Genomic DNA, 20,061 nt, shown 5'->3' with positions numbered 1-20,061 from the left:
CCCTGCCCTAACATACAGAGAGGTACATTATCCTTACCAATCTTCTGAAGCATACATACATATGTATGATTTAAAATAAAAATAGGTTCACAATACGTACATTATTCTGTGACAAGATATCTGGACATTTTGACATGTCAAAACAGACATACACCTTTCTATATAGCTGAAGAATACTTCACTTGATTGATTATTGATGTGCCATAATTATGCAATCAATCACCTACTGATACATAGGAAAGTGAAAGCATTAGTCACCCAGTTGTATCTGGCTCTTTGCGACCCCATGGACTGTAGCCCACCAGCTCCTTTGTCCATGGGATTCTCCAGGCAAGAACACTGGAGTGGGTTGCCATTCCCTTCTCCAGGGGATTTTCCTGACCCAGGAAAAGAATCCAGGTCTCCCAGGGAGATTTACCATCCGAGCCACCTGGGAAGCCATGATATATAGGAAGGCAGCTTCCATATTTTTGCTACTATAAACATCAGTGAAGTGAACTTCCTTTTATATCAAACTATGCATATCAGTTTCTCAAAAAACTTTCAGAAGAATTACCATATGATCCAGCAATTCCACACTTCTGGGTACTATATATGCTGGGAGAACTGAAAGGAGGGTCTGAAAAGGCTTTTTGTACACTGATGTTCACAGCAGCATTATTCACAATGGCCAAAAGGTGGAAGCAACTGACTATCCACCAATAGATGAATGGGTAACAAAATGTGGACAAACCTCCAATTAAAAATAAATTTACAAAACTAATTAAAAAATAAAATGAATTTGAACCTTAAAAAAAAGTGGACACACGAACAGTGGGATGTTAGTCTTAAAAAGGAAGAAATGCAAACTATGAATAGAGGGCATCTTTTTCAACTTGATAAAAAAAAATAATCTAACTAACTAACTAACTACTAACTAACTACTAACATCATGCTTAATGGTGAGAAACTAGATAGAATTTTGAAGATTCGAGATACCCCCAGATTCGTACATATCTAAAAAGGAAATTTAATGCACCATTTAAGTCATGCAATTAAACACAATATATGAAAGGAAGATACCATTAAAATACTATTTTTCCATCCATTTCACTGTTCTAGTCTGAGACAAACTGCCTAGGGCATTTTAGAATTCTGGGTACTCCAAAATTGTTTTTAAATGATTTGGGATTAGATGGCATCTAAATCCTTTTCAAAAGGATTTGTACGCTATGCACTTGGCATAATGGATTTCAGTTCTTTTCTCCAGAACAGCAGTGCACAGAATAAATCAATAGGGATGTCTGTTTCACAGGCTTGTCACTCCTACCCAGAGCCTCATCTCTTTCTAGGTCTTTCCCCAGGCCATCCTTCAGCCTCACTAACCTGTCTGCTGACACTCTGTAAAAAGCAAAGGCAAGATCATTTCAGACTTCTTTGAACCAGAGTGGGATACTTGTAAAGGATGCTTTAAATGGTTTCATAATTTAGTAAGCAAAACAGGTTGTCTAAAGCCAGATATGACTGGCATACACATACTACAGGCAATTGTCACACCCCATCCCACTTAAGTCATTTTTAGTGACGAATTCCAGCTTTCATCCTCAAAAAGTCAGATTCTCTGGAGAGCAAAAATGATAGGAACTTCTGATAGATAAAAACATTAGATAATATGAAAATTTAAAAATAGCACAGGCTATTACCAGACATTCAGAACTCCTTGACAAGTTACTTAACCTGTAAGCCTCAATTTCAACCTTTTTTTTTTTTAATTATAAAGAAAAAAAAAGTAGTACCTTTCCTCAAAAGGAAGGGGGTTAAAGGAAACTTTCCAGATACGGTGAAGAACACATAAAAGCTCAACATTAATTATTATGATGCCAGAATTCCTATGTCTTCATGATTCTATCCTTCTTGACACATTACCTGACTTGTCTCTCAAGGACTGGGCCTCAATTACCTCATCTTTAAGCTATGCATCCATCTCTGAGGATATAGCTTTCTTGCTGCTGCTGCTGCTTTGTCGCTTCAGTCATTTCTGACTCTGTGCGACCCTATGGACTGCAGCCTGCCTGGCTCCTCTGTCCATGGGATTCTCTAGGTAAGAGTGGGTTGCCACGCCCTCCTCCACTGGATCTTCCCAATCCAGGGATGAACCTGAGTCTCCTACACTGCATGCAGATTCTTTACTACTGAGCCACCAGGGAAGCCCCATGGCTTTCTTAACTGCATGCACAAGATTTTGAGTCAAGCATCTAAAAAGACTTTATTACATTAACTTCAGCGACTCAAATACTAGACTCCAAAACATTAACATAAGGAAATTATAGGGAACACCTCTAACATAATTTCATGAGAATGCACAAAACAGAGAATAGACCCGATAGTGATTCCTCTGAATAGATATGAAAAGCAAGATGAAAGGACAGACAACAGGTAAGTGTGATTCTAAACATTACATCCAAATAAAAAGGCATGTCTATTACCTGGAACCAGTGATGTTCAGCAGATTAGTTACACTCCATTTTTAAAAAAGCATTCCCCCCTAAAATAACACAACTTGGTAGCAATTTTATTAAAGCCTGTTTCTTAGCCTAGATCATCACCTGTGGTGCAACATATACTTCATCTGAAGGTTCTTCTTTAACATATAATCTATAAGGGAATGGGGAACTTCCCTGTGCAGAACACATGGGTTCAATCCCTGGGTCAGGAAGATCCCCTGGAGAAGGAAATGGCAACCCACTCCGGTATCTTGCCTGGGAAATCCCATGGACAGAGGGGCCTGGCAGGCTACAGTCCAGGGGGTTGTAAAGAGTCAGACAGACTTATTGACTAAGCACACATGCATAAGGGATTGGAGAACGGGAACTTTAGACAGAGGAGTTCCTATTTTTGCCACTGTGGACCAGTAGGCATGGGACTAAAGATAATGGGAGAGAACTCAGAAAAACAGATTTTCTGTTCAGAAGCATCCTGTTAGTTGTAGTCAACAGTATGTAAGGAGCTACTGGAATTTGGATGAAATGTCCAAGGGCAGTTAAATTTAGTCTAATCCACACATAATGAGATTAAGTGTAGAGTATTAAAAAAAAAAAAAAACAAAGTGGAAGAGCAGGCTGAGAAATCCAATCAAGGTATAAATAAAAGTAAGAGAAAGCCTTAGACTCACCAATAGAATTATCACATCAAAGGAAAAGCTGTAAGAACAGCCTGGGGGAAATTCTCAGAGCAAGACAATGTCCACAGACAAAACCGGGGACAGAAAAGCAGAGAGGTTCGATTTAATTCATAGACATGTCCAGAATCTAAATTTCATGACTGGGATAGAAATTTTACTAAACAAAACAGCCTTTCCCAAAAAAGCCTAAAGCCAAAGACAATAATCTGATTCTTGAGGGACACAGGGTAATGGATCAAAATTGTACCACACCAGGAAAAACTTTAAAACAACTGCAACAAGAGAGTCAAAGTGAAAATAGAAACAAGGCAAAATGTGGTTTAATTCTGAGTAATAAATGGAGCTTAAGAAAAAAGGAATCCATTTGACCTTCCTAAGAATATTCTCTTTCAAACAGCCCAAGGGTGTTATAGGACTTGCAGAGGAAGAAGAAAACATACACACACACAATCCTCACATCACTGAGGTCTACAGAAAAAAATAACAAGCCATAGTCATGATGCAGCTTCTTGCTTTCCGTTTTCAGACTCCAACTATACTTAAAAATCCAGCAGATTAAATATAACACAAAGTAGAATGTAAAAGTTATGAACCCTGGCAATGTGAAGGCAAAGATCAGGCTGAGAGAGGTAAGGAGGCAGGAGACGGTAGAGAGGTTGGAGAATGGCTGGGAGTGTAACATCCTATCTTCACACAGTGAGGGAATCAGACCAAGAGCAGAGAGATCTCAGTATCACAATGCAACTCAGAAACAGAGTGGAAAGGAAGTACAGCGAGGTAAAATGCCCCAAGCTTGATAAATCAAGAAGAAGTAGTACAGGTATGTTTTCTAAAGTTATGGAGGTAATACTGTTTGATAATACTATTAACAAAACAGTTAAAACTATAAACAGAAACAGTTAAAGTAACTTGTCTCTGAACAGTGGGACTAGGTGCAGGTGAAGAGTGTGGCAAAAGGCCACTGATTTTTTATTATAAATCCTTCTATTTGAACTTTTCTTATAGGAATGTATTACTTTGAAAAATGAACCTTAAAACCAAATAACCACAATATAGCCTTCCAAACTGATCATTTTGAAACTTTAAAAATTAAACATGCTAGAGCAAACCATCACTAGAAAAACCAAGACCCTTTCTCATGCTCAGATCAAGAGAACAGCACAGTTCAAGTTTAGAAACTGTCTTACCTTGAGTAAGGCTAACTGCCTAATTTATGACTGGAATCACATAATATTTTTCATTCCAATGTGGATAAAATTTGTAAATATTCATTAGTAACAACCAAAGAGTCCACATACTACTTTTATACATATGTGAAAAAAACAAGCTTTAACACACAACTTCATAATGACTTCAGGGTGAGTGGATGGTTTTGTGAAACCAATATTATAAGTTCATGGCAGGCAGGGCCTGCTTGTGGGTAACTGGTTGCACATTATAATTAGTAAAGCTAGAGCCAGGCAATTACAGTTTCCATTAGTTCTCCTATAATACTATGCTAGCCATTCATCTCTTCTCTCAACTTCCAAGCCCTCTATTCTATACCTGTACTGAAATGCTTTCTAGCCAATTCTGGGCTGGGTCGGCAAACTTTATTCACCAGCTTCATATTAGGTGTTACCAAGGAGAGACAACAGGGTAAGATGGGAAGAAGTGGAGAGAAGGGATTGCCTTGCAGTTTTCATTTCTAATAGAGTTGCTCCAATGACCAAGGATAGCCTCATCTCCCAACTCCAGCTGTGCCCCTCTCTCCGTTGGCTGAGCACCAGCTGCATGACATCCCACTCGGAAGTGAGATTACCAGCTGTGTGGGGGCCCCTCTGAACTCTTAGGTTCCTCTATTCTGTTCCCTCAGCCCAAGGGGAGCGGGAGTAGCTGCTTCCCGTGTTACCTGGATTAACTCAGTGTCTGCTTTTGCTCTTCTGGTCTTCCAACACCTGTGTAACCAATTCCAGAATTAAATTCACTGAAATACCTCACATGGTTTACAGGTCCTGACTGATACAAAGGGAAGAAAATATGTACCTTTGTGGAAATTACTGAAAAGTGTGAATAAGTAGCAAAATTTTATTTTGATTTAAGTCAATACAATAAAATGTATTGACATTTTTATACTATCAATGAAGTGATTGAGGGACATTTTTATAAGGACACTACTATGGTTTGTTTCCATATGCCGATGGAAGTTGAATACAAAATCTTGAGTTTGATTAATCATTAAAAAGAGGCTATGATTTTGTATTCAACTTTCATCGGCATATGGAAACAAACCATAGTGGTGTCCTTATAAAAATGTCCCTCAATCACTTCATTGATAGTATAAAAATGTCAATACATTTTATTGTATTGACTTAAATCAATATAAAATTTTGCTTCTTATTGACACTTGTGAGTAATTTCCACAAAGGTACATATTTTCTTCCCTTTGTATCAGTCATCTAGTTAGGGCTATGGTTTTTCTAGTGGTCATGTATGGATGTGAGAGTTGGACTGTGAAGAAGGCTGAGCGCCGAAGAATTGATGCTTTTGAACTGTGGTGTTGGAGAAGACTCTTGAGAGTCCCTTGGACTGCAAGGAGATCCAACAAGTCCATTCTAAAGGAGATCAGCCCTGGGTGTTCTTTGGAAGGAATGATGCTGAAGCTGAAACTCCAGTACTTTGGCCACCTCATGTGAAGAGTTGACTCATTGGAAAAGACTCTGATGCTGGGAGGGATTGGGAGCAGGAGGAGAAGGGGACCACAGAGGATGAGATGGCTGGATGGCATCACCGACTCGATGGACGTGAGTCTGAGTGAACTCCGGGAGTTGGTGATGGACAGGAGGCCTGGCGTGCTGTGATTCATGGGGTCGCAAAGAGTCAGACATGACTGAGCGACTGAACTGAAGTTAAGAGTATAAAATGCCTCAGGAAGAGAAAAATGGGACATAGAAGTGAGAAGGGGGTACAGACAGGAAGAGAAAAATGGGACACAGACATGAGAAGGGGGTACAGACAGGAAGAGAAGAGTTATACAAACACACAAACTTTTATCTGTTTATGAGTCTATCTTACCTGCTCTTTTAATAAAGTACTTAATAAGTCTAACATTCCAGTAAACCTCAAAATCAACATCACAATAATAAATTCCTTTTTATGGCATATATGGAAATAATAGTGACAATCACAAAAAGATCTGTTACATTATTCAATAAATACACTGGGTCCAGTGTCTGGACAAACAGATGAAAATGTGGTAGTAGTGGCAGCTGTGACCATTATCTACCACTCTAACTTCTTGGGCAGACTGACTGTACAGCTAGATCTATGTATATCTGCTGAAAATAATAGGACGGACTAACTATAATTTCCAGTGTGGCTTGCAGAGATTGAGAGTTTCATTTTCTTATTATACAACTAGCCCCAAGGAATTTAGTACAAGAGCATGCCAAGAGTATGCAAGGTGTTGTCCTCTCCATTCCACCCCATTCCTCCTTGAAAGCTCATCCTCACTTCCACAGCAGAGTGGTTGAGATTACAAACTCTGGAGCCAGAGTACTGAGTTCAAGTCCTTGCTCTGCCACTCTCTACCACCTTAGACAAGTTCCACTTGACTTCTACACCTTAGTTTTACAGTCTTTCAGTTGGGGAGATTAATAGAAACTACTTCATAGAATTACTGTAAGGACAAAATGAGGTTTTGGACCAACTTTTATAAAAGGGCTTAAAATGGAACGTGGTATATAATAAATGCTAGTTAAGTGTAACCTTTTATTACTAGTATTACTATTCCACATAAAGACAGATAAAGCATAGAAATGTCAAAGGGAAAGTTACAGGATTTATTTTTACATTGGGAGAAAAGGTGCTTATAAATCACAAATTGGGAGTTTATGATCTAAACAAAGCTGAAACACTAGAGGGTGCCACAACCAAGGAAAAATGTAAGGAAAGCACAGGGAATTTCAAGCTGTGCTTGAAATTAAAATTCTTCAACTGGAATAAACATCCTTCTGTATTAAATAGGTGAATCTACTCCACCAAGTGCTTCAAAATACATCAATTCTTCTATAGGTTCTGGACAGTACTGCTTTAGAACCTACAGAAGAGTTGATGAATTGTCCAATAGGAATTTCTGCAATGATGGAAATGTTCTCAATTTACACTGTCCAAAATAATAACAGTCACTAACCGCATGTGGTTAACTAACCAGATGCGCCTACTGACCACATGAAACGTGACAATTAGTTTTAAATAATTTTAATATAATTAGCTACAAGTGGCTGTGACTGCCATGATGAACAGTACAGTTCTTCTACATTCTATTTTTAAGTTTTGAAATGACTTGCTTCTAATCATTGTTAGAGAAATTTCTAATAAAATAGGTTCATACATATTTCAAGCAAATCCATCCCTTGTGGTAATTCAACGCTGCAAAGATAGGAAAAGCGACTGTCTGTGTCACTCCCTCACCCTAAAGGTGTTCAAAATCAAAAGCAAAGCTTTCTTTTACTCATTATAGAAATTTTGCCTACCCAATTCCTTGACTGTATTTCTTGGACCCTTGGTTAAAAGAGCTTAAAAATAAGTACAAATTGATAAAATTAACTTAGAAGGCTTTTTACCTTTAAAAAAGCCTTTTTCCAGGACTTTCCTAGAGGTCAGGTGGTTAAGACTCTGTGCTTCCAATGCAGGGAACACAGATTCGAACCCTGGTCAGGGAACTAAGATCCCACAGGCTGCTCCTCAAAAGATATTTTTTTTAATAAATAAAAACTTTTTCCTTAAAAAAGAAAAAATCATATTCTAGTGATAATCATCACCAAAGGCTACGGGAGCACTGAGAAGAGAGGACCACAAGGGCACTGAGTAGGTATCGTGAAGGGGGGACAGTCTTCAGCCAGGAGTCTGTCGGGTGCCAGAATGAAGGAAGGGGGCTGGCTGCAGGCTGAGGCAACGGCTTGTGAAGGACGTGGCAAAGAAGAGGACAGGAGTGAATACCCAGACGGCAGACTCAGGAGTCTGGGGACCAAAGGTACGGAGCTTTCAGCTGCCTTCACACCAGATTCTTTCTTTACATTGTAATTTAACCTGCTAAAAACAAAATGATTCTAAGGATAATGCTGACCCACCTGTCAAAGAGGAAAGTCGTCTCCACATTACAGCTTACAACCCTGTGTCTGTCACAGTGCCCTGAGTGAGAAGGTACCTAATGAATGTTGATGACAATGATAAAAAGGATTAGAAAATGCATTCTCAAATATTCAGATGCTTATCAACAGCTACAAATATCAGTTAAAAGGAAGTGAGTTGCTGAAGCTATCGCTGGATCAGAAACATGGTGGATAGGAAGCTTAGTACACTCAGGCATTTTCAAACGGGTAAGAATGCAGCTGGCTCCTTTTTGCAGAAAAATCATGTGTCCACAGCTGCTCCCCAAATTGCCAAAAAATCAAATAAGTAGCTGTCATGTGACAGCAGGATTAGAGGCTGCCTCAATTTCCATTAAGGAGAAATAACATGAATGGCCCCAAGTCCCACCCCTCAGTCTCAAAGCACAAAGGACACTTTTATTCAGATCCTGCTTACTGTGAAATATAGCACTGTTGCCTGGCCGCTTCTGTAGTGGGCCTCGAGTCTGCTGGATTTGCCATTACACAACCAACGTTCAGTTAAAGCCATTTCTTAGATTTTTCAATGCATGATTTTTCTTTTGAGATAACTAGGACTTGCTTCTGGATAAAACTGTGAATGTATAAGTGTCAGTGGGGATCCAGAAACCTCTGGAATCAACTATTCTCTCATCCACTTCACAAATATTTACTGAACCTTATTGGGTACTCCTAGATTATTTTAATACACTATTTCAAGAAAAACTGGCAACTCTAATTTTTTAATCTTTAGCTTAAAAACACATGTTCTTTTTGGGTAACTGAAAAAACACAAGTCAGAAAAAAAAGGAAGAAACAGAAATCAGCACCACCTGAGGTGCCACATTACCAAATTAACAATTCGGCATGCCTGCCTCTGGGCTTCCCTGGTGGGTTAGGGGTTAAGAATCCACTCGCCAGGGCAGGATATGCAGGTTCAGTCCCTGGATCAGGAAGATCCCCTAGAGAAGGAAACGGCTACCCACGCCAGTATTCTTGTCTGAGAAATCCCACAGACAGAGAAGCCAGCCGGGCTACAGTCCATGGGTCCCAATTGTCAGATATCACCAAACGAATAAACAACAATTCATGCTTCTAGCATTTTCCCCTGAGTTTCTTACACGGTTGCTTTGTGTTTTCTTTTTTTTTTAAGACAAAAGTGAGGCTATAGTGTATATATTGTTTTAGAAATATTTTAAAACTTACTATAGAACAGAATTTTTTATGTTATTAACATTTAACATCATTTTTTTTAATGTTTAAAGGGCATTCCCTATAAAAATGCATAGCAGAGATTTTACTAACTCCCTGAAGTCGTTTAGGTTGTTTCCAATTTTTCACTATTTTAAATTCAATTGTGATGACAAGTCTGATATTCAATAAATATCTGTTGAATAAATGTGTAAATGAATGGTTTACTAAGTTAAGTCTTTAAGTACATACCCAATTACTTCCTTAGCTCTTAAGAGACATAAAACTTTTGAGTATTCATACAGTTATGATTCTGGACATGGCCATTAAAGAAGGCAAAGAAATGTAATGTGGTAAAAACAGTAATCTAAACATAAAGATAAGCACATAATACTTGGGGGATGGAGGACAAACTAAAAATATTAACCATAATGATGTAACAGTCAAGTATGGCTCCCAGAACCTGGAATACTAGAAAGAGGGTTAGTGCATGGGGCACTTATAATGCCATTCTACAAAATGGCAAGTTGGTGGACTGAAAGTTGATGGATCAAAAAATAAGTCTATCAATTTGAAACTATAATTAATAAAATACTTTCAAAAATATAACTATCAAAAAATGGGGGCTGGAGAAAGGAGGAAATAGAAAAAGTGACTTAAATTCTTATTTTCACACTAAAAAAGTCCACAGATATGGTCTAAGGTTGGTAATTCAAGAAACAGAAGTTTACACATATTATTAAGCCTCATGGAAGTAATTCTAAGAGAAGCTAAAAACAAACAGTGAAATCATTTTTAAAAGTTGTCTCTGGACCATAGGGCTATGGGGTGGGAAGGAGAGAAAAGGCAGGAGACTCATGTGTTTTTTTCAATCATAAATTTTCCTCTGCTATTTAATTTGTTAGGAAGTACAAAGAATACCCTATATAATTGGCTGAAAACCTGTAATTATTCACTTTGGATCCCCTAACTATATATGTCTTCTTTATCTTGATAATCAGTCAGACCTAGATGCTCACAAAGAGTTATCTTTAACCAGATGCCTAAGACCTTGGAGGCCAACTAGTCTGATTTTCTCATTTTACAGACTGAGATGCAGAAAGGCTAAGACCCAAAGTCACAGCTCCACTTTGCAGCAAAACCAAAACTTGAACCCACATCTCCGGCCTTCTAATCAAGTGCTCCATCAAAGCTCCCTACTTTGTCCCAGAGCACAGTATCTGACCATAACATGCTTGGGCATGTTAACTCTATCCCACACTATCTTGTGTATATCTTCAACCCAAGATTTGGATCTTACCGATTGGTCAGAAAACTAACCAATCTGATCATATGGACCACAGCCTTGTCTAACTCAATGAAACTATGAGCCACGCCGTGTAGGGCCACTCAAGACAGACAGGTCATGGTGGAGAGTTCTGACAAAACGTGGTCCACTGGAGGAAGGGAATGGCAAATCACTTCAGTATTCTTGCCTGGAGAACCCCATGAACAGTATGAAAAGGCAAAAGGATAAGACACTGAAAGATGAACTCCTCAGGTTGGTAAGTGCCCAATATGCTACTGGAGATCAGTGGAGAAATAACTCCAGAAAGAATGAAGAGATGGAGTGAAAGCAAAAACAACACCCAGTTGTGGATGTGACTGGTGATGGAAGTAAAGTCCAATCCTATAAAGAGTAGTATTGCATAGGAACCTGGAATGTTAGGTCTATGAATCAAGGCAAATCGGAAGTGGTCAAATAGGAGATTGCAAGAGTGAACATAGACCTTTTAGGAATCAGTGAACTAAAATGACTGGAATGGGTGAATTTAATTGAGATGACCATTATATCTACAACTGTGGGCAAGAATCCCTTAGAAGAAATGGAGTAGCCATCATGGTCAACAAAAGAGTCTGAAATGCAGTACTTGGATGCAATCTCAAAAACGACAGAATGCTCTGCGTTCATTTCCAAGGCAAACCATTCAATATCACAGTAATCCAAGTCTGTGCCCCAACCAGTAATGCTGAAGAAGCTGAAGTCGAACGGTTCTATGAAGACCTATAAGACTTTCTAGAACTAACACCCAAAAAAGATGTCCTTTGCATTATAGGGGACTGGAATGCAAAAGTAGAAAGTCAAGAAATACCTGGAGTAACAGGCAAATTTGGCCTTGGAGTACAGAAGGAAGCAGGGCAAAGGCTAATAGAGTTTTGCCAAGAGAATGCACTGACCATAGCAAACACCCTCTTCTAACAACACAAGAGAAGACTCCACACATGGACATTAGCAGATGGTCAATTCTGGTAACAGATTTATATTCTTTGTAGCCAAAGATGGAGAAGCTCTATACAGTCAGCAAGAACAAGACTGGGAGCTGACTGGCTCAGATCATGACCTCCTTATTGCCAAGTTCAGATTGAAATTAAAGAAAGTAGGGAAAACCACTAGACCATTTAGGTATGACCTAAATCAAATCCCTTACAATTATACAGTGGAAATGAGAAATAGATTCAAGGGTTTAGATCTGATAGAGTGCCTGAAGAACTATGGATGGAGGTTCGTGACATTGTACAGGAGTCAGAGATCAAGACCATCCCCAAGAAAAAGAAATGCAAAAAGGCAAAATGGTTGCCTGAGGAGCCCTTATAAATAGCTGTGAAAAGACGAGAAGTGAAAGGCAAAGAAGAAAAGGAAAGATATATCCATTTGAATGCAGAGTTCCAAAGAATAGCAAGGAGAGATAAGAAAGAAAGCCTTCCTCAGTGATCAATGCAAAAAAATAGAGGAAAACAAGACTAGAGATCTCTTCAAGAAAATCAGAGATACCAAGGGAACATTTCATGCAAAGATGGGCTCCATAAAGGACAGAAATGGTATGGACCTAACAGAAGCAGAAGATAGTAACAAGAGGTGGCAAGAATACACAGAAGAACTGTACAAAAAAGATCTTCATGACCCAGATAATCACGATGGTGTGATCACTCACCTAGAGCCAGACATCCTGGAATGCGAAGTCAAGTGGGCCTTAGCAAGCATCACTATGAACAAAGCTAGTGGAGGTGATGGAATTCCAGTTGAGCTCTTTCAAATCCTAAAAGATGATGCTGTGAAAGTGCTGCACTCAAGATGCCAGCAAATTTGGAAAACTCAGCAGTGGCCACAGGACTGGAAAAGGTAAGTTTTCATTCAAAGCCCAAAGAAAGGCAATGCCAAAGAATGCTCAACCTACTGCACAATTGCACTCATCTCACATGCTAGCAAAGTAATGCTCAAAATTCTCCAAGCCAGGCTTCAACAGTACGCAAACCATGAACTTCCAGATGTTCAAGCTGGATTTAGAAAAGGCTAAGGAATCAGAGATCAAATTGCCAACATCCGTTGGATCATGGAAAAAGCAAGAGAGTTCCAGAAAAACATCTACTTCTGCTTTATTGACTATGCCAAAGCCTTTGACTGTGTGGATCACAATAAACTGTGGAAAATTCTGAAAGAGATGGGAATACCAGACCACCTGACCTGGCTCCTAAGAAATCTGTATGTAGGTCACGAAGCAACAGTTAGAACCAGACATAGAACAACAGACTGTTTTCAAATTCGGAAAGGAGTGTGTCAAGGCTGTATATTGTCACCCTGCTTATCTAACTTATATGCAGAGTACATCATGAGAAACGCTGGACTGGATGAAGCATAAGCTGGAATCAAGATTTCTGGGAGAAATATCAATAACCTCAGATATGCAGATGACACCACCCTTATGGTAGAAAGTGAAGAAGAACTAAAGAGCCTTGATGAAAAGTCAAAGAGGAGAGGGAAAAAGTTGGCTTAAAACTCAACATTCAGAAAACTAAAATCATGGCATCTGGTCCCATCACTTCATGGCAAACAGATGGGGAAACAATGGAAACAGTGACAGACTCTATTTTGGGGGGCTTCAAAATCACTGCAGCGGGTGACTGCAGCCATGAAATTAAAAGACACTTGCCCCTGGAAGAAAAGCTATGATCAACCTAGACAGCATATTAAAAAGCAGAGACAGACGAGATCGGGCGCGTTCAGGGTGGTATACAGTATACTAACGCATATATATGGAATTTAGAAAGATGGTAATGATAACCCTGTATACGAGACAGCAAAAGAGACACTGATAAAAAAAAAAAAAAAAAAAGCAGAGACATTACTTTACCAACAAAGGTCCATCTAGTCAAAACTATGATTTTGGCTATAAAGAAAGCTGAGTGCCAAAGAATTGATGCTTTTGAACCGTGGTGTTGGAGAAGACTCTTGAGAGTCACTTGAACTGCAAGGAGAGCCAACCAGTTCATCCTAAAGGAAAGCAGTCCTGAATATTCACTGGATGGACTGATGCTGAAGCTGAAACTCCAATACTTTGGCCACCTGATGAGAACTGACTCACTAGAAAAGACCCTGATGCTGGGAAAGATTGAAGGCAGGAGAAGGGGACGACAGAGGATGAGATGGTTGGATGGCATCACCGACTCAATGGACACAAGTTTGAATAAACTCTGGAAGTTGGTCATGGACAGGGAGGCCTGGCATGCTGCAGTCAATGGGGTCGCAAAAGTTGGACAGGACTGAGCAACTGAACTGAACTGAACCGAGAGACCAGTGAATTTGCATTATAAAATATGCACATCGAATTGATTTTCAAACTGCATCTGCAGTCACTCATCCCAGTCCCTCTAACATGCCTTCCAGTCCCCTCACCCTTCAACGCCCACCATCACTGCCTTAGTGTGCGTGCTCAGCTGCTTCAGTCACGTCTCAAACTTTGCAACCGTATGGACTGTAGCAAGCCAGACTCCTCTGTCCACAAAATTCTCTAGGCAAGAATACTGGAGTGGGCTGCTGTGCCCCACTTCCCGATCTGGGATCTTCTCGACCCAGGGATCGAACCCACATCTCTATGTCTCCTGCACTGGCAGACAGGTTCTCCACCACTAGTGAAAGAATAGTTTCTACAAACTGAAAGACCCGACAGCAGTCTTCCCTGCTACAGGAATGAATGTTAACTCATAAGCTGCCAAAGCAATGTCTTTCAAAGCCACTGTCTTCCGTGAACACCAGGGTGGTCAATTGGTTTCATGTTTTTCTTCATTTGTATTAAATGACTTATTTAGCTAACTACCCACTCCCACTTCCAAAAAGTGGGAAGAGAACAAAATTGTTGCTGTTTTGTTTTAAAAAAGAGGACAAGGGACTGACTTTTGGGGGGAAAAAATGAAGAACTGAGCTCACATTTTAATGCTTGTTATCATTATACCATTTTATAAAAAATATTTTAAATTGAATTTTAAATGGTATGAAAGTCCCTACTATTTATATAAATTATTATTTGCATAGATTATTATTTATGTAAATTTAGAAATTAAAAAAAAAACATGTAAAAATGGGAACCAGATTAGTCACTAGAAATTAAGTATATACAGAAGGGTCAAAATCTAAAAACCAAAACCCCAGTACTGAATGAATTTTCCATAAATTGTGCATAATTTATGGATACTGTATTGTCTCCTTAATTTAAATTAAATAACACTTAAAGCATGCTTTCTCACACATGGAGTTGCACATAATGAAATCAGTGGGGCAACAGCAATACTGATTAATATTGAAAAGCAGGCTATGCAGTGAGCCTAACACTCATCATTTCCTGGTTTACTTCCTGCATTTTACCTCCTCTGATCCACTGTGAAACTGAAGACTAAGGGACACATACATACAGTTTGATGGTGGCAGCATCAGTTGAAATTTAAAAAGTCAACAATAACACCTTATAACTGCAATATGCTACAGAAACGTAAGGCATTATTTTGCTTTATTTTATTGTGGAGCAAGAAAATGAAGCAGAATCGGAAATGACTGTTGCCATCGTCCTTACAACCATCCATCCAGCACTGGAGTACCAGGATCGTAAGGGTAGGATCATAAGCAGTTCCAGTTCTATTCAGAGAGAAACCACATAAACCAAAGCAGCCCCTCATACGTGTTTTATTTGGTTTGCACTGTTTTTTGTTTGTTTTTTTAGTGTGAATGAATTGCCAACATTTTAAAATAGAGAAACAAAATAAAAGTTCCAGATTTCTGACTTTTCCTAAAAAATCAGGACAATCTGGGTAAGCCAGTAAGCAGTACTGTGTTACAGCTTGGGCTGGAGAGTCAGTTCTGTCATTTGCTAGAGCGGTTACACTTAACCTCTCCATGTACAGCAGTTACCCTATTTATAAACTGGTAATCATGTATTAATACCTTCCTCATAGTGTTAATGTCAGGATTAAATGAAATGAAGTAATTAAGGACTTGGAAGAGTGCCCTCCACCTCCTTTAAATGCTAATTTTTATTATCATTTCAAACTGGCAACAACTGACTAAGTGGAGGGAGAAGAAGATGCTCTTACCAACAAGATCTTCAAGATGTCCATTCCTGGACTGCCTTGACCATTCACAATGCCCGCTCGTTCCAGCACTGGAGATTGCAAATTCAACAATGCAATGTATAAAGAGGAGAGGGTAGATAATCCAATCAATCAACAAATATTTAAGAAGACATATAGATCGCTAACACATGAAAATGTGCTCAACATCCCTAAGCATCAGAGAAGTGCAAATCAAAACTACAGTGAGGTATCACTTCACACCGATCAGAATGGCAATCATTTAAAAAAATCTACAAACAATAAATGCTGGAGAGGGTATGGGAAAAAGGGAACTCTCCTACACTGTTGGTGGAAATGTAGAATGGAGACCAGCATAGAGGTTCCTCAAAAAATTCAAAACAGAGCTACCATATGATCCATTAATCCCACTCCTGGGCATACATCTAGAGGAAACCATAATTTAAAAGATAAATGCACCCCAATGTTCATTGCAGCACTATTTACAATATACAGGACATGGAAGCAACCTAAATGCCCATCGACAGACGAATGAATAAAGAAGATGTGGTACATCTATACAACGGAATATTACTCAGCCATAAAAAAGAACAAAATAATGACACATGCAGCAACATGGATGGACCTAGAGAATTTCACACTGAGAGAATCAAGTTAGACAGAGAAAGACAAATATCATACTATATTGCTGATATGTGGAAACTAAAAAGGAGATGCTGGAGAAGACTCTTGAGAGTCCCTTGGACAGCAAGGAGACCAAAGCAGTAAATCATTGCAAGGACTGATGCTGAAGCTGAAGCTCCATACTGTGGCCACCTGATGCAAAGAGACGATTCATTGAAATAGACCCTGATGCTGGGGAAGACTGAGGGCAGGAGGAGAAGGGGCGACAGAGGATGAGACGGTTGGATGGCATAACTGACTCAATGGACATGAATCTGAGCAAACTCCAGGAGACAGTGGAGGGCAGGGAAGCCTGGCATGCTGCAGTCATGCAGTCTGGGCTCACTGAAATCATTCCTTTCATATACATCTCAGCTATCTGGGCCAGTATCCTGTCGCAAAGAGTTGGACACAACTTAGCCACTGAACAACAAAAAGGGGGTACAAATGAACTTATCTACAAAACAGAAATGGTTATAGACGTAGGCAACAAACTTATGATTACCAAGGGGTAAGGGGGGAGAATAAATTGGGAGACTGGGATTGACATATACACACTGCTGCTGCTGCTGCTAAGTCACTTCAGTCATGTCCGACTCTGTTCGACCCCATAGACGGCAGCCCACCAGACTCCCCCGTCCCTGGGATTCTCCAGGCAAGAACACTGGAGTGGGTTGCCATTTCCTTCTCCAATGTATGAAAGTGAAAAGTGAAAGTGAAGTCGTTCAGTCGTGTCTGACTCTGAGCAACCCCATGGACTGCAGCCTACCAGGCTCCTCTGTCCATGGGATTTTCCAGGCAAGAGTACTGGAGTGGGCTGCCATACTATATATAAAATAATAAATAAGGATCTACTGTACAGCACGGGGAACTCTACTCAATAATGAGCCTGTCGACTTAAAAAACAGTCACAATCTTAAAGTTGAGAGTTCTGTTTTATTCAGCAGGAATTTTTAGGACTTCAAGCCCAGGAGACAGCATCTCAAATAACCCTGAGAGAACTGCTCCAAGGAAGTGGGGGGAGGTGGGGGCACAGAGAGTCAGATTACATAGAAGTCTGAAACAAAGGGCAGGTAGTCTGAAGTATTTTTGTGAATTAAAGAAAACCGGGTATTTGGCACTTTTCCCTTTTCTATGTATGGGAAGATGCAAGAGTCTGGGCTCATTGAAATCATTCCTTTCATATGCATCTCAGCTATTTGGGCCAGTATCCTGTGTTTTTCCTCAGTGCTCACTGTAGGGAGTGGCTGCAGCCTCATGGCTGCTAGATCACAGGTATTATTTTGCTTCCTGGTGCCCCTTAGGGCTCAGAAATTCACATTTGGAGGGTCGAAATTGCTGATGACTGTGACATCCTTGTTTACTGATATGGCAGGAATACTCCATTTCTCAACCTATATGGGAGAGACAAAGAGTGGATACATGTATATATATGTAACTGGTTTACTTTGCTGTACATCTGAAACTAACACAACATTGTAAATCAACTATACTCTAACAAAAAAATTTTTTTTTAATTTACTGGGAACCAGGTTCTAGGAAAGAGACACAGTGATAAGCAAGAAGGCAGAGTCTCATCTCAAAGAACTTACATTCCAGAGGAAGGAGCCATGACAATAAAGACATAAAGGAAAAAATAAGAATTTCTGCTATGCAGAGGATAAAATAAGGCAATATGATAAGAAAATGGCTGCGGAGGGGGATGGTCTCTGATAAGGCACATTTGATTTGTGACCTGAATGGGTAAGGAGGCAGTCAGAGGAAGAGTTTGGTGAAAAGGCAAACAGTAGAGGGAGATAAAATTGGAAAAAATCAAGTAAGGCCTTTATAAGCCTTGGAAAGGAGTTTGGATTTTATTTTGATCAGGAAAGATGTTACAGAAGTAGCTATTTGAGAGGTGTCACTGGGAGCAGGAAGGAGGCTGGGGTGGAAGTATTCAGAGCAGAGGAAACAGTGTAACATATGGAGCATGACCAAGCTGCAGTATACCAGAGGTTCAGCTGGGGGGAAGCCAGATGGTGGGGGCCTTATCTACTGTGCAAAATAATTTGTAGTTCATCTTATAGCTCAGTGGTACTCAATATTATGGAAGATCCATTTATAACAACCAAAGGAAGGAAGGGAGGGATGGTCTGAGAGGGAAGCGGGGGGTGGGGTGGGGGGAACAAATTATGAAAAGAGTATACTATAAATCACTTGAAAGTGAAAGTTGCCCAGTCGGGTCTGACTCTTTGAGATCCTATGGACTATACAGTTCATGGAATTCTCCAGGCCAGAATACTGGAGTGGGTAGCCTTTCCCTTCTCCAGAGGATCTTCCCAACCCAGGGATCAAACCCAGGTCTACTGCATTGCAGGCAGCTTCTTTACCAGCTGAGCCACCAGGGAAACCCATGAATCAGGTAGTTTATTTGAAAACACAAATGTAAGCAATACTTTCGAGAGAGAGAGTATTTATCAGTTCAGTCTAGGAATAACCACAAGTCATGAAAGCCCACTGCAGTAACTCCCAGTCACCCTTAGGGTTCTAGACTACAGAATGAAGCATTACTAAAGGTGGTAAGGAGCAAACAGTCCTCCCAGGCGTGTGAAGAATCACTTGGAGAGGACTGAGGCTACAGGCAGTCAAACCGGTCAGGTAACTAATGGTCAATGAGGGAGGGTTAATGGGGCCCTGAATTAAGAAAATGGAGATGGAGAACATGTGTGAAATATTTAGGGGGTGAAAATGTAAAGGATTTAGTGAACAACTTGATGAGAACAGTGAAGAAAAGCTAAATCCAGGATGACGCCAGTGTTCTGGCCTGGGTTAAAGAGTGGCTTATTAACCAAGGTAGAAGAGTAAAAGAGCAGATTTGCAGAGGAGGACAGTGCATGACAATATTTACAGGCACTGTCCAAAGAGATACCCAGATCTGGAGCTGTGATGCACAGATGCCTCTGATGCAGGTGTAATTTGAGACTCATCAAAAATGAGATGGTAATGAAAGCACAGAGCATGAACAAAACTGACCAGGAATAATTAATGTAAAGTAAGTGATAAAAGAAGCAAAGGAGACTATTCAAAGGAACGTATTGAGGAAGGAAAAAAACAACAGGTGAAGACAAATAAGAAGCTGGAAGGAAAAAAACAGAATCAGGAGATAGCAAGTATCATGGAGGGCAAATGAGAGAAGTCAATAATATCAAATGCAGTGGAAGAAGAACTGAGATGACTTGTCAAGAAATTCAAGTCATTCAATCAACATATGCATAAAAATCACCTACTGTGTGTCAAGCATTGATGAAGACACAGAGGAAAGAGCCATGAATTTTTTTAAAAGTCCTCGCCTTCTTGGATTTTACATCCTACCAGAAGGAGATAAACTAAACAAGTATATACACAATATTTTAGGGAGTGGAGAGGTGGGGACGAGAGAGGCTGCAGGCCAAGAAATGCCATTCTGACCATATCTGAGCTCAGATCTGTAGGAAGTAAAGGAGACAGCATGAAACATGTGGGGGGAAAGTATACAAGGCAGCA

At 39.9% G+C, this 20,061-nt stretch overlaps 1 protein-coding gene across 6 annotated transcripts in view; it reads right to left on the bottom strand.

The window, feature by feature from the left end:
* Positions 1–20,061, bottom strand: part of NRF1 (nuclear respiratory factor 1) — a 130,788-nt gene that overhangs the window by 86,092 nt on the left and 24,635 nt on the right. For 3 of the 6 annotated variants that reach the window (XM_061414685.1, XM_061414689.1, XM_061414690.1), the window contains exon 2: positions 15,880–15,947. The exons of 1 other annotated variant lie outside the window; for it this stretch is intronic. In XM_061414685.1, coding sequence (XP_061270669.1) covers positions 15,880–15,903 — 24 coding nt within the window. In that variant the 5' untranslated portion in view covers positions 15,904–15,947. Of the gene's footprint in view, positions 1–8,271; positions 8,349–15,879; positions 15,948–20,061 lie in introns of those variants that run through there. 2 more of the 6 variants (XM_061414687.1, XM_061414688.1) reach the window with 2 other exon arrangements.

Source organism: Bos javanicus, chromosome 4, assembly GCF_032452875.1.
Source record: "Bos javanicus breed banteng chromosome 4, ARS-OSU_banteng_1.0, whole genome shotgun sequence".
NCBI classification, from domain to species: Eukaryota; Metazoa; Chordata; class Mammalia; order Artiodactyla; family Bovidae; genus Bos; species Bos javanicus.
Note: the sequence above shows the minus strand (reverse complement) of the source record. Positions and strands in the feature narration are given on the sequence as shown.